This window comes from Dermacentor silvarum, chromosome 1 (assembly GCF_013339745.2).
Source record: "Dermacentor silvarum isolate Dsil-2018 chromosome 1, BIME_Dsil_1.4, whole genome shotgun sequence".
In the NCBI taxonomy this organism is placed as follows: Eukaryota; Metazoa; Arthropoda; class Arachnida; order Ixodida; family Ixodidae; genus Dermacentor; species Dermacentor silvarum.
Window position 1 is genome coordinate 97150687 of NC_051154.1, and position 13642 is coordinate 97164328.

General features: G+C 43.7%; 1 protein-coding gene across 1 annotated transcript in view; it reads right to left on the bottom strand.

Annotated features, from left to right (window-relative positions):
* The window catches only part of LOC119433159 (histone-lysine N-methyltransferase EHMT1-like), a 135626-nt gene that overhangs the window by 87200 nt on the left and 34784 nt on the right, over window positions 1–13642 (bottom strand). The window contains exons 6-8 of the mRNA XM_037700298.2: window positions 6506–6675; window positions 5208–5299; window positions 4112–4297 (exon numbers count right to left, since the gene is read on the bottom strand). Coding sequence (XP_037556226.1) covers window positions 4112–4297; window positions 5208–5299; window positions 6506–6675 — 448 coding nt within the window. The remainder of the gene's footprint in view (window positions 1–4111; window positions 4298–5207; window positions 5300–6505; window positions 6676–13642) is intronic.

A 13642-nucleotide genomic window follows, 5' to 3' on the forward strand; every position in this document is an offset into this window, starting at 1 on the left:
ACGTAAAGTATCATGAATATTGTTACTGTTACAGTAACATTTGCAGCCATTGATGAAGTTAATAATGCTTGTGACTTTTTCACACATCTAGCCAAAAGTTGTATGAGGGCGCCATGGCATCATGTGCAGTTTAGATGGCAGGGGATTTGACGAAGCCATAGGAAAGCATGACCAATCTTTGCAGCGACATTGTGTGTTCCACGCTGCATGGAAGTGAGTAATATTTGGCTCGGATGTTCAAGGGAGCATTCTCTAGCATCTGGTATGATTTATGTATGGCAAATTACTTCTGCAAAATTCTGCAAGGTGGAGGGAAGCTTCATGAAAGGAAAAATTGACATCCACCTGTATGAGGTCTGTTATAAAAGTATCCAACCTTATTTTTTATTTTTTTATTTTTTTTTGCGAACACCTGATGGATATGAAACAAGCATGCTTGCATCAGCCGACCTTGAACCTTCGTGCGCATGCGCAAACTTTTTCCCGCCTGCCGATAGCGTCAGTCGCTGGGACGCAGCGTTTGAGTGAGGTAGTGCGCAGTGCTCTCGTCGGTTTTTTTTTATTACAAGAAAAATGACGAAGCGACTGGAGCAGCGCTACTGCATCAAATTTTGGCTGAAACTGGGCGACAACCAAGTGGAAACCATTCGGAAGATTCAGACGGCTTTCGGTGACGATGCTATGAGCAGCGCACAGATTAAGGAGTGGTACAACCGGTTTAAAGACGGCCGCACATAGGTGGAGAGTGAGCCACGCTCCGGTCGGCCTTCAATATGCCGAAATGACCAGGTCATTGCCGAAGTCGACGCTGTGGTGATGCAGGACAATCGTGTGACTATCCGAGAAATTGCAGAAGAGGTGGGCATCAGCACTTTTTCTGCACATTCCATTATGACCGAAGAGTTGGCCATGAAGAGAGTTGCGGCGAAATTCGTGCCCTGCTCACGGTAGAGGAAAAGCAGCTTCGTGTTGAAGTCTCACAGGACATACTGGATTCCACAAATAGTGACCCCGACTTCATGAACACCATAATCTCTGGTGACGAGTCTTGGGTGTACGGGTACGACCCGGAAACCAAATCTCAGTCGTCACAGTGGAAGCAATCCGCGTCACCAAGACCAAAGAAGGCTCGCCAATGCGCAGCAACGTAAAAGTGATGCTGACTGCTTTCTTTGACTTCCGCGGTGGTACACCACGAGTACGCACCACAGGGTAAACAATCACCAAAGAGTACTACAGGGATGTCCTCCGTCGCCTACGTGATGCTGTGCGGCGGAAGAGACCGGAGTTGTAGTCAACAGGAAATTGGCGCATCCATCACGACAATGCTCCTGCACATTCCTCGCACTTGATTCAGCCTTTTTTGGTGAAAAACCAGACTCCTGTAGTTCAACAGGCTCCTTACTCTCCTGATATAGCCCCCTGCGACTTCTGGCTATTTCCCAAAATCAAGAGGCCATTGAAAGGAGTGCGATTTCAGACAAGAGAGGACATTATGGCTGCAACAACAGCTGAGCTAAACTAGTCCGAAAGAGGCCTTCTCGGAATGCTTCTAACAATGGCAACACCGCTGGGAGAAGTGTGTGGAGTCCCAAGGAGACTACTTTGAGGGTGATTAGGTTTCTAACGCTCCAGTTATGCCAGTTTTTTTTCTTCGGCCAAAGGTCGGATACTTTTCTAACAGACCTCGTATGTAGCACGAAGCTACATAGAAAATCCACACGGGTTTTGCGGAGACAAAGCTTCGTAGTTGAAGAAAAATGCGTCCTGGTCCGGGATTCGAACCCGGGACTACGAAGCTTTGTTTCTGAGAAACCCATGTGGAATTCTTTTGTAGCTTCGTGCCTCATATGAGTGGATTACCATGCTTAAACAGTCTTGCAGGGTCCCCTTAAAGCCAAAAATTTAGTTAAATTGAAAATTTTGTTGAACTGACATTCTCCTTTTTACCAGTGTAAATATTTTGATATGGTCGTATTTGGCTAGCATGCTGGGAATTGGCATTTCTGGTTTAAGATAAAAATAGACATACAAGCAATTATTATACACTCAAAGCATTCAAACTAAGTTTGAGTAAGCACATCGACTAGAGAAGATTTTTTCTCATGTTGCACATGTAAATGTCACGCTCAACCAAGTTGAGGCTGACACATCAACAGCACAAATGAATCCAACCTGTACATACCTGAACCTAATTCTGCTAAAACTTGCACAGCAGTATGCATTTGTCTGGTTTAGGCACACAACAGTCTAATGTAACAATGTCAAAGCTGACATGTAGAATCCTCAGTTAAGCTAGGAGTCAAGTAAACACATTCAAATTTGTGAATTTCTACAGATTTGCATCACAATATCGTGATCATTAAGAATAAGATACATTAATTTGCTCGACACATAGAGTGCAGTAATGCATTTGCAGAACATAATCCCTCTGTTTATTACGTTTACCTAAACCCACACACTTTCATAAATGAATTTGCTATCTTTCAAAAATTATCCACTGAACATAATTCAGCCAACACTTCTACTGAACTTCAATTCACTTTACTCCAACTACAGAAAACAGGCTGCTTTAAAAGCCATTCTGTGGTGTAAACTGCCCTTCTAAAGTATAAAAAAAAAGAAGTCTGTCATATAAAATTTACGTGTTAAGAACAGTGCTAGCCTTTGCACAAGTAAGCAACCCATCTCAACAGTGTCACATGTAGCTCTTTTAAGATAACCTAGAATACAGTTAACTTTTTACACAATGAAATTGCAGTACAGCTGGGATAGATGCCAAAGATATGCTGTGACAAGAAGCATATCTCATTATCTCAATGTTATCGCATAACATGAGATAATGAGATATGGTAGGGGAGGACCTATTGTGTTTACCCACTCAATTTGTGATACTAAAGTCCAAGTCCCTTAGTGACTTCGTGGATAGCATGCAAGAGCCCTCACAGCCTAATCATAACATGAGCGCTTGAATGAATGTCCTAGATGAGTTGTAAGAAAAGTATCCCAAGGAAAGCTTCATTTTTTTCAGTGATTGAAACTAGGCCAAGATTAACTGGTCTAACTTGCCTTCGTGTAATTACAAAGAATACAGTAAATCTTTAAACTGCCTATAAAATTATCAACTGATGCAAGTGGTCACACAAACTACTAGAGAAACTGAATGCAAAGCCAACATGTTAGATTTAATTCTTATGCCTGATCCAAGGAGCTTACAAACCATCCATTACTTAAACAAAAGGAACAATCACCAAATAATACTAGCATTTTTCGCTAGCCTCCCCTTCTTCACTTACAAAAACAATCACAAACAAATCAGCCTGTACAACAGATGCAATTACCAGGCTATTAATGGTGAACTTGGCGAATTCTGCTTACAACACAAAGCAGGTTTTTACAACAGCTCAGCTGAAAATAACTGGCAACTATTTGTTTATTGCAAACACTACCAGAACAGTCCATACCAAAAATTACAATGAGAAACAAAATATCTGCCACCTGGTTTCCCAATACTATCAAGAAACTAATTAAAAAGAAAAAGCAACTACTATTCAGATCAGCAAAAGAAAAGAGCTGGTCGAAGACATGGGAGGCCTCGTCTGACTTAGCAAAAAAAAAAAAAAAAACATCGCCAGGACCATCAGTAGGGCAAAACAAGAGTTTATGAAACAAACATTACTTTACCTCATCATTATCATCACTGGATCCTGATGGCATCAGCAGAAGCTACTTCTAAAAAATACAGCTAAACTAATTCACACTTAAATTACTGTTCTTGCTGTCATTTGCATCATTTCGCATTAATGGAAGCTAGCTCAGACTGCACCCATCTATAAACATGCTGATAGAAGCTCACCAGTCAATTACCAGCTGATGTTGCCTACCAGCATACCATTGAAAATTATGGAACATACAACTGTTTGCAAGTGTTATCAGTCACATTAAAAAGTACAATTTCATCTTTCACAACACATGTTCAAGATGGAATTATCGTTGGGCAATGCATCTAATACAAACAATTTGCCTTGAAAGCGTGTAAAGTCTTGATGCATATGGATTAGCAGGAAAACTTTGCTAGTCTTTGAACAATAGTAATGAAAATGTGGCTCACAAAGGCAGTGAACAACTCTATCAACATCGCCTTGACGGCAGGCAGCCAGCAAGACAGATGTTCCCGCAGCGCCTTGTGGAACTGGACGACCACTAGTGGATGAAGCAGCCTGCCGCAGATGCCGTGCCAACTGGTCTAATTCCTTGCGTCCAGGTGATATTGGAGGCTTCTCAACAGTGGCTGCACCTATGAAAAAGATGGCTTTACTCATTTCTTTCTTATATTGCATATATATGCAATATGCAAATATTCCAAATGGGGTCCAATAACTCAGCTCAAAATCCAAACCTCTTTGAATAAAATAGGTTACAACGCACTTGCATAAAACAAGGTACAGTAAAACCTTGTTAATTAGACCCTAATTAAGTAATTCAGATGATCAGATAATTTGGACTCGTCCTCTGGTCCCAACAGGCGTATGCATTATCAGCACAAAACTCTCGTTAATTTGGACACATTTGGCCACACAATGCTTATTTTGGACTACCCTTGGAGCATGGCGAGCGCAGAGTGCCACAAATGTGCCACGCAAATGAGCACAAGTGGCAACCAAAACGAAGCAGCAGAGTTCGCATCACCATGGTCATCAGCGGAAACTGTATATACACAGGAACAGGAGAACAGGGACACATCATGCCTACCCTAGCCTTTATTCTTGCAATTACTGCCACACATGACACCGCGTCAGCCGCTTGCCTTTCGAACTTTGTGATCGCCATCCATGATCGCATTGATAGCGACTGTGGTTTTGTCCACAGCGGTTGCGGCAAACAGTAGTTTCGTTTTGACTCCGCGCATATTGGTCACATGCCTTCACAACTGCAGTCACCATCTATGATTGCATCGATATGTCGCAACCACGGTTTCAAACGTGCTTAAAGTCTGGAACAATAACCTCCCCCTGAACTGTTAACAACACCACATCCATGGTAACAATCATGATGTGATAGTGTTTGGTGGAGCAAGGGCCAAATGTGGCCAAAGAGCGCCATGCTAAAGAGTGTCAATGAGTTGTCGATGGCCAATGAATTATACAATGTGTAGATTTAGCATGGCTGTAAAGGGGTCTAAATCCATGGCAACAAATGGCACTCACTCTCCTGGGTCTCCTTCAATTTTCCTGGGTCTCCTTTCTCATTACTCGATGCTGGAGGCTTTGGCTTTGGGAGCGATATACGTGCCCGAGGACTGCAATAGGGTAGAAACATCAGACTAATAGTTTATATTTCTGCCCTTAATTTTCAGGTTAGAAAAGACATAACACTGCAAAATATGTCCATTCAAAGTGAACACAAGCAAACTTTCAACTATGGCCTTACCATTTTAAAGGGGCCCTGGGACACAGATTGAGCATGGTAGTTGTTACTCACTCTTAGCATAGTATGGGTCTTAACAGTGTCCAAGTGCCATGACAGCAACAACATCATATTATTGAATATCTTAATCCGCTCTATAATGCATATTCTTCACCAACTGCAGAAATATTTGCTGCTTATATTATTTATTTTCAATTCTGGGGTATTACCTGCCAAAACTACGATATGATTATGAGGCACGCCGTAGTGGATTAATTTTGACCACATAGGGTTCTCTAACGTGCCCCTAATGCACGGCACACAAGCATTTTTCCGTTTCACCTCCATCGAAGTGGGGCCGCCAGAGCGGGTGCCAGGGGTATTAAGGTTATGCTTCCCTCGTGTGATCAACATTATTTCCCTCGCATGTCATTGATACATGCAACAACGAGCTAGGGGCGATGTTTCCATAAGTTGTTTCAACAACTGGGTAAAGCCTCGGCAGCTGCTCATTTCTTTCACTTAATGCCAAATAAACATTTACTTGCTGATCCATATGAGAATCCACAACAATGGCAACTGGGTACTTTCAATTAAACATCTGCAGAATAGGATATATATCGTAAGCATGTATGTGGATCACCAAATGTCATTCAAGTAAGTCAAGGTTACAATTTAGCACATAGGATAAAATCTAACCATTGCATTACCTGAACAGCACCAACAGAAATCCTGAAAATTTTTCAAATTGTGCACAACTTATAACAAGTATGATGTCAAAATGCAAGTTATGCAAATATTAAAATTTTGAGAAAGCTTTAACTCTCTGGACATTCAGCCAGAGGCTTTACAATGTCATGCACTTTGCACTTCACGTTTTCAGAACCTCCCCTCCACCCCTGCTTTTTTTTTTTTTTTAATGGCACTTTTTATCAGCCAGAATTTAACTTTCACACAACTGCAAGGTGCTTTTGGTAGTATTATTGCTGTCATTATCAATGGGTCCATATACTTCTCTACGCATTTGCAACTGACCAAAAAAAAAAAAAAGTCAATTTTTTTTAATAAGAGCCTGCTACACAAGAAAAAGAAGGCTGACCCTGATGCACAGCACTGCTGGGATGTCTGGAAGAGGGGACAGCCAAGAGCTTCAAGGCGCACAGGCTGAAATATATCACATCCACAATGGGGGCAGCTTTCCTCTGAGTGACCTTTCAGCTGGCACTGGCTGTGCCACAGGTGCCCTTGGCTGCACATCACAAAATGACCCTGCAAGACAACACCACACCCAGTAAATGCGCCCTTCAAGCACAGCTAGGCCAAGATAATTTACAACAGTGGCTCTCAAATTATGGTACAATGTGCCCTTTTAGGGTGAATAAAGACATTTCTGGCCATCTTCAAATAGTTCATTCCTCAGTGAATTATGCTTGCTTTTAAGACTAAATGGTTAGGTATCCATAAAAAAATATGAATGGACTCATACCTTTCGGTCAATCTTTGTTTCAAGAGAGGTTGCTGAAGAAACCAGTTCAAAAGAGCAATGAAAGGGCCTAATTGGTGGCAGTTCATACTTTCTTGCACTATGTCGTACAAAAAGACTGGGACATAAAAGAACAGGCAGACGAATGGTGCACAAAGTTCAACAAATTTTTTAGTGTTAGATCATGTATATATGTAGGGTAAGAATCCGATTGAAATAGCAAACAAACGAAACAAAAAGGCAAAACGAAGACACAAAAAAACAAAAAAAAAACATGTGACGATCGCTGATGCTCACACAAGCTGGTCGAACCGATTATAAGTTTTAAGGGGCATTCTGCACGAAAGAAATTTCCGCTTTAGTTATCTGTACAGCTAACATTGTCGTTTTCTTTCTTTCCTCCAAAAAAATGTTCACTGCTATTTCAATCGAATCCTTACCCTAAAATATATATATATACCTTATTTACTAGAATCTAACGCACACTTTTCTTCTGATCATCATCATCGTCATCAGCCTATATTTATGTCCACTGCAGGACATGCTGATAGTACGGGCCCAAAAATTGTGTGCACGTTAGAATCGAATACGTTACCATATCGCCATCCATATTACCAAATCGGTGTTACCATATCGCCATCGGCATTTCAATATGGCTGCCTCGTACTCGCTTCGATCCTAGCTACCCTCTAGCTGCCGTAGTACCTTAGCCGTCACTTCCTCTTCCTCCATGTGCTATATTACGTGTGCTTAGGCAATGCCTCCTTAAAAAGATGCCTGCCGCGTGAGCCAAGAAGCTGGTTCCTGCCCCTCTCCTCTTTCCTCCTCTCCACCAGGGTCGGCTGCGAGCGCTAGCCGCAGCGGCCGCTCCAAACCTAAATCACGTGGCCCTGTCTACGTGATTATAGCATGGTCCTGTCTCCGTGATTATAGGCATGACCCACGGTCTCTCGTCAAGCCATTGGTTGAGCGCGTGCCAGCCTCGTAATCGTCACTTCCTTCGCAACAGGTAGTAGGGTCAGCAGCGAGCGCTGTCTCTCCGCGACCACCCTGAACAACGGGAACCTCCGCTCCAATGAGAAAACGACAACGCGGCAGGCATCTAGTAAAGGAGGTATTGGCTTAGGCATTAGACTACCGTCTGTCTTCCCGTCTTCTGCGTTTGCTCTATCAGCACGAAGTGCCGAGTTCATCGTGATACTGTATTGAAAAGCAAAGTGATCAGGTGTGCGGAGACGGACGGAAATCAGGCTGTATCACAGGCGTTCGTTCGAAGTACTCGAAACTTGCGTGCGGCGTGCTGATGATGATGATGTATAGTGTTTTTACTGGCGCAAGGGCCAGTTATGGCCAAAGAGCGCCAAGCCAGTGTTTGTGAGTTTGCAGTGGAGCGATGAATTCTGAGAAGTACATGAGGCGTGGCTGTAAAGGGGCCTAAAAATAATCGCTGTAAAGTGCGTAAAATATACATGTACTAAAATCATGGCAGTGACCAATGAGGTGTACTATGAAAATGAAGAATGCATTGAGGAAGAATGATACGATTTATAAGATATAACAGATGCAAGAATTGGTCAGAAGCACAAGTGCCTAAACAGAGCCCTTGAAACACAAGGGCCTGAAGGCATGTGCTATAAAAATAAACTATCACAGCAGCATGCTCTGGAGAAAGGATGCGCTACGAACTTATTGGGCTAATAACATGTAGCACAACATCGTTCAAGAAACTGAGGACTGTTTTGTTATTAAAAAGAGGTTGTTCACCAATAAACATCATGGGATGAAGAGGGATATGGTAGTGGTATGCCACAGGGAAATGTTTCCTTCTCTGCGTTTCGGCTTCCCGACACTCCAGGAGTACATGGAGGACGGTCAGCCTCTCACCACATCTACCACAGGTTGGTGATTCATCACCAGTCAGCAAAAAACTGTGGGTGCCATATGTATGTCCTATTCTGAGTCGACAGAATAGGACATCAGTTCGCCGTGTTTTCGTTGCAGAGGGCCAAATACCTATCTTTGCCTTTATCAAGTGAAGCTTATTATTTGTTTCAGCGTCCCACAGGCGCTGCCAGTGGCCTCGCAGTTTCCTTCGCAAAAAAGGCTTCAGATCTGTGGAGGGAATAGCAGCGGCAGGATTAATAGCTTGCGATGTAGTTGATGTGGCCAACTGGTCTGCGAGCACATTGCCCTCGATGCCTCTATGGCCAGGCACCCAGCATATTATTACATGTCTATGAGATTGGTAAATGTTACACAAGAGTGAGTAAAGCTCAATAAAAGCAGATTTTTATGCTTTTGAAAAGATGTTAGCGCTTTTACAAGACTTAACGAGTCTGTGAATATTATTGCTTTTTCTAGTTTTAATTTCTTTATATGTTTCACCGCAGACAGTACTGCGTATGCTTCTGCTGTGAAGATACTTGTTAGGGGATTCAATACATCAGATTTAGAAAAAGAGGGGCCAACAGCCGCGTAAGATACGCCAGCATGGGACTTAAATGCGTCGGTGTTGAACTCCGAGCACGAGTACTTCAATTGAAGTTCGCGGAAATGCATTGTAATTTCGAGCTCAGGAGCGTACTTCGTGACCTCTACAAAGGATAAATCCCAATCTATCACCTGCCACTCCCAGGGCGGTGACAGCTTAGCAGGAGGCATTAGGCGATGTTCTAGAAGTGGGACATCCATCTCCTCGCCAAGTTCTCTTACACGCAGTGAGAAAGGCTGCCTCATAGAGGGTCGATTATAAAAAAACGTTGCACACTTCAAATCATTTACAGTTACAGAACAAGGATGTTCCCGACTGGAGTGCACTTTAAGAAAATAGGTGAAGCTGATGTATGTTCGCTGGAGATGGAGTGACCACTCATTTGATTCTACGTATAAACTTTCGACGGGGCTTGTTCTGAATGCGCCAGTGGCCAGGCGGATACCTAGATGGTGGACAGGATCTAGCATTTTTAGTGCGCTCGGGGCAGCAGAGTGATATACCACGGCACCATAATCTAATCGTGACCGAATGAGGCTCTTTTCAAGATTAATTAAACACTTCCTGTCGCTGCCCCAGGATATTTGAGATAAAATTTTCAGTAAGTTCATTGTTTTTAGGCATTTCGCCTTGAGGTGTTTTATGCGGTGGATGAAAGTAAGCTTAGAATCAAGTATGATGCCTAAAAGATCGTGTTCTTTGTTCATAGCACGATGGAAGAATACTTAGGTGAGCGAACGACGCCGCCAGGCCTGCCACAGCAACGCTCTGCTTTCAAAACGCGCCGCCGGTGGCGCGCCGAACTGTGGCCCTCAGCGCTGCGGCTGCTCCGGTGTCGCGCCGTGGTCGCGCCTGAGCGCGGAGGGCGGGCGAACGAGTTTCCGCGCTGGCTCTTGTGCTGATATTTTCCAATATCTTTTGCTGCGTTGCTGTCACACCGCGTCTAGTTGCGTGGCTAGAGGTAGCCAGAGCACGGCAGACTCCTCATAACCTGACACATTTCAGGCGACTGGATTACTGATCGCTTGCGACCTTCAAAATTCTGAGCGCGATAGTTCGTAGCTACAGTAAGCGCTTCCGTTTAATTTACGTTAAACGTGGTGTGGCGACGAATCCCCGAAAATGCTTTGTAATTTTCGTGTCCGTCCTAATGAAAACAATCGAAAGCATCACCGAGGCTCCGCCCATTTTAACAAGGTGTTTCCACCGCCCTTACCTTCACTATGTCCACCTAATGAACTTCCTTGCGAGTATGGCGGCAAGCAGTTGAGTGACCACATGTCGAATGATAAAGAAAATGATGCGCCAGCTGTTTTGCATAACCACCAAGAAGATATGCACAGTCTTGGGCAAAACATCTTCACTAGAACTTGTTTTCCGCGTCTGAAGATAAGTACAAGGCTGCAATTATTTATTTGACCGTGCATTGTCCATCAAAACGCTAAAAAACATTCAATAGAAAGCGATTCATTTGACTCAATGAATTACAAAGCAGTCGTTCACACAAGTTTCCAGAGAAATACAATGTAAATACAAGAAAAATACAATGCTAAAATTGTTCCCAATTACTTCCAGAGGTACGAAATCAAACAAGCTTTGACAGTTTTCGCAAATCCTGGCTTTTCTTCTCGTTCTTGGCCCTTAACTGCTTGCAGTATTGGCGCATGCGCAAACAAACGTAGTAATGAAGCAACTTGGCCAATATATCTTCCTTGTGGAAATTGCAGGGGAAAGTAAACTCAAAATGTGCCAGTACAGCATCTGTCGTCTTATCATACACATCCCTCTGGTCTGCATATTTTGCAAACTCTTCCTCAATGTTTCTAAATAGCTGGAAAAGGTGTGCATTGGGATGCGTCAGTCTTCCTCTGGTCTTGCAGTTCACAAGTTCCGCTTCAGCTGCTTTTGAGAAGCCTCGGTGTCCTTTGAGTGCTTCCTTACAAACGACACACGATGTCTTATTGGCCAGCTTCCTCGTCACAAATCCGGTGACATAATAGATAATGCAGTCGACCACAGCTGCATCAGAATAATCGTGATCGAACACATCTTCACACTCCCAGTTTCCTTGGCTGATCAGGCCATCCAGCTTATTTCTCAGCTCTTCCAACTTTTTTGGCCGTTCTGCAGCTGAACTCTTGTATATGCCTCTAATGTCGGCCAAAGTCACAAAAGCAGACTGGCTGCTTTCAGCGGCTGTACAGTTACCAAACTGTGGGGGCCTCAGCAAAGAATACAGAGACAGCATCCGATAGAGCTGCAAGAACGTTGGAAATGTAGGATGCTCGTTCTGGCCTCCTGCCTGCCTTATTATACCAAAAAAGCATTCTAAGGGGTCTTGGTTCATTTTAGAGGTGAGGACATACTTGAAATTGCATTCCGTCAACAGGTAACGGGACAGCTCTAGAACGGATTTCAATGTAACTCGCAGTCCCTCTGCAGTTGACGGGGTCAGAAAAAAGTCCTTCGGAATGTCCCCATTAACAACTTCTTGTTCCCACTCGTCGAGCCACTTGGAGGCACTCTCAATGACTAAGAAGTCCTTGCATCCAAGAGTGAGACCTTCTCCTGGAAAGCGGCGGTTGAGGGCATCAAATAGGTTATTAAGAAAAAGGGTAAACTCGACCGTTGCCTCTGCATTACAAAGCCGAGTTTCACCTCTGCGTGCATAAAACTGTATTCCTTTTGCGACAGAATTGCTGAAAAGTTGGGTGGCAAGCTTCACTCTCATTTTCAACATATTTGACGGGTTAACATGGTTGTACGTCAACTTTGGGCATACTCTGAGGTCGGCAGCATGTTTCGTGTCTGCCACATACAAGGCGTCGTAGCACGACCACTTTATAAATCGGCCTTGTCTTTTCAAAGTTTTTTTCTCGTAAAGGCGATTCCGAATGCACTTAAACAGATGAGGAACATCTGACAGGACATACACTTTTCTAGACACGTCAAGTGGATGCTCAAATGCATTAACAACATTCCCCAATGTACCACTGATCCCGAGCTGTTTCCACATAGCCCGGTTGGTTGAAGCACCGTCGCACACTATTCCATCAACAAAAATGCCAGCATGCTCTAAGTGCACAATGCACTGGAGGAGTAGCTGTGCAAGAAGAGTGCTTTTTGTTGGTCCTTTCGAAGCAAAAACAGCTACTGGCTGCAAGTAGCTCTCACCAAAAGGAGAAAAGGCAAATACGAGACCATGATCAGCAAGCTCATTGCTTTGAACACCCTGCTCTCCGTTATCAACAAGGCCAGCATAGGTCATCGTTTGAGAGCAGACAGTCATCTCTTTTCTGACATGTATCTCGTCAAAAATGAGCATTCCCCTCTTTTGGAAAGACGTTTTCTTGGAGACTTTCACCTTAAAAGCTTTAAAAAAATCCTCATCAAATCCACATTTGAGGCCAACCATACTAATGTACTTCCTAATTGTGGATACACAAGGAAGGGGTAATATGTTATTGCCTCGCAAGAAGGAATATGTAGCAGGGCTTCGTATATTTAGAAGAAGGCACAGTAGAAGCCAATCGTCTGTGTATCTTCTGTTTGTTTTTGCCGTGCACTTGGCAGCAGAAATACATTCCTTTAGAAGAAGTAGCTGAGCTGGTGGCATATCAAGAGCTTGCAACTTCTCTGCGACATCTTCATCTTGTATTTTCATCATTTCCTTCTTGCTCTCCTCAAGCTGTTTCGTCAAAAGCTTGTTGCGCTTCAAAAGCCTCGCTCGCGAGCGTTGCAGCGCAGCTCTGGAAAAGCGCAAGGCATCGAGTCTTTCATGCTGCGCAGGCAATGTAATTCTGCGGAGTGGTGGCAATCGTATGCGTTTCAAAGGGCGCTTCTGTTTAATCCTCATAGCTTGTCGCTCAGCATGTATCCTAAGAGTGTCTGAGAGACCACTGCATGGCCTGCATATACCACCTCCAGTTGTCACTAATGGGCACTTATTGTGCCTCCATTTTCCTTGGCAATCGACAGAGGCACACTCCGGAAGCACGGTAGGAAAACTGTCCAAACTAGGCCCTCCACAACAAACACTCACGTTATCAACAGCAGTTAACATTGCATCTACTTCGGAAACTGAACTGGCAAATGAATTGATCCCAACAGTGCTGCATTCAACTGGCTTACCCAAAACATATGCTTGAACAGACATGTCGCGTTTTACGTGCAGTGTCTTCTTCGTAAACACTGCACTGGACGCACCACTGTGCCGAATGCAAGCGTCATTGAATAGAACGTCCTTGATTCCCTCGTTGTCG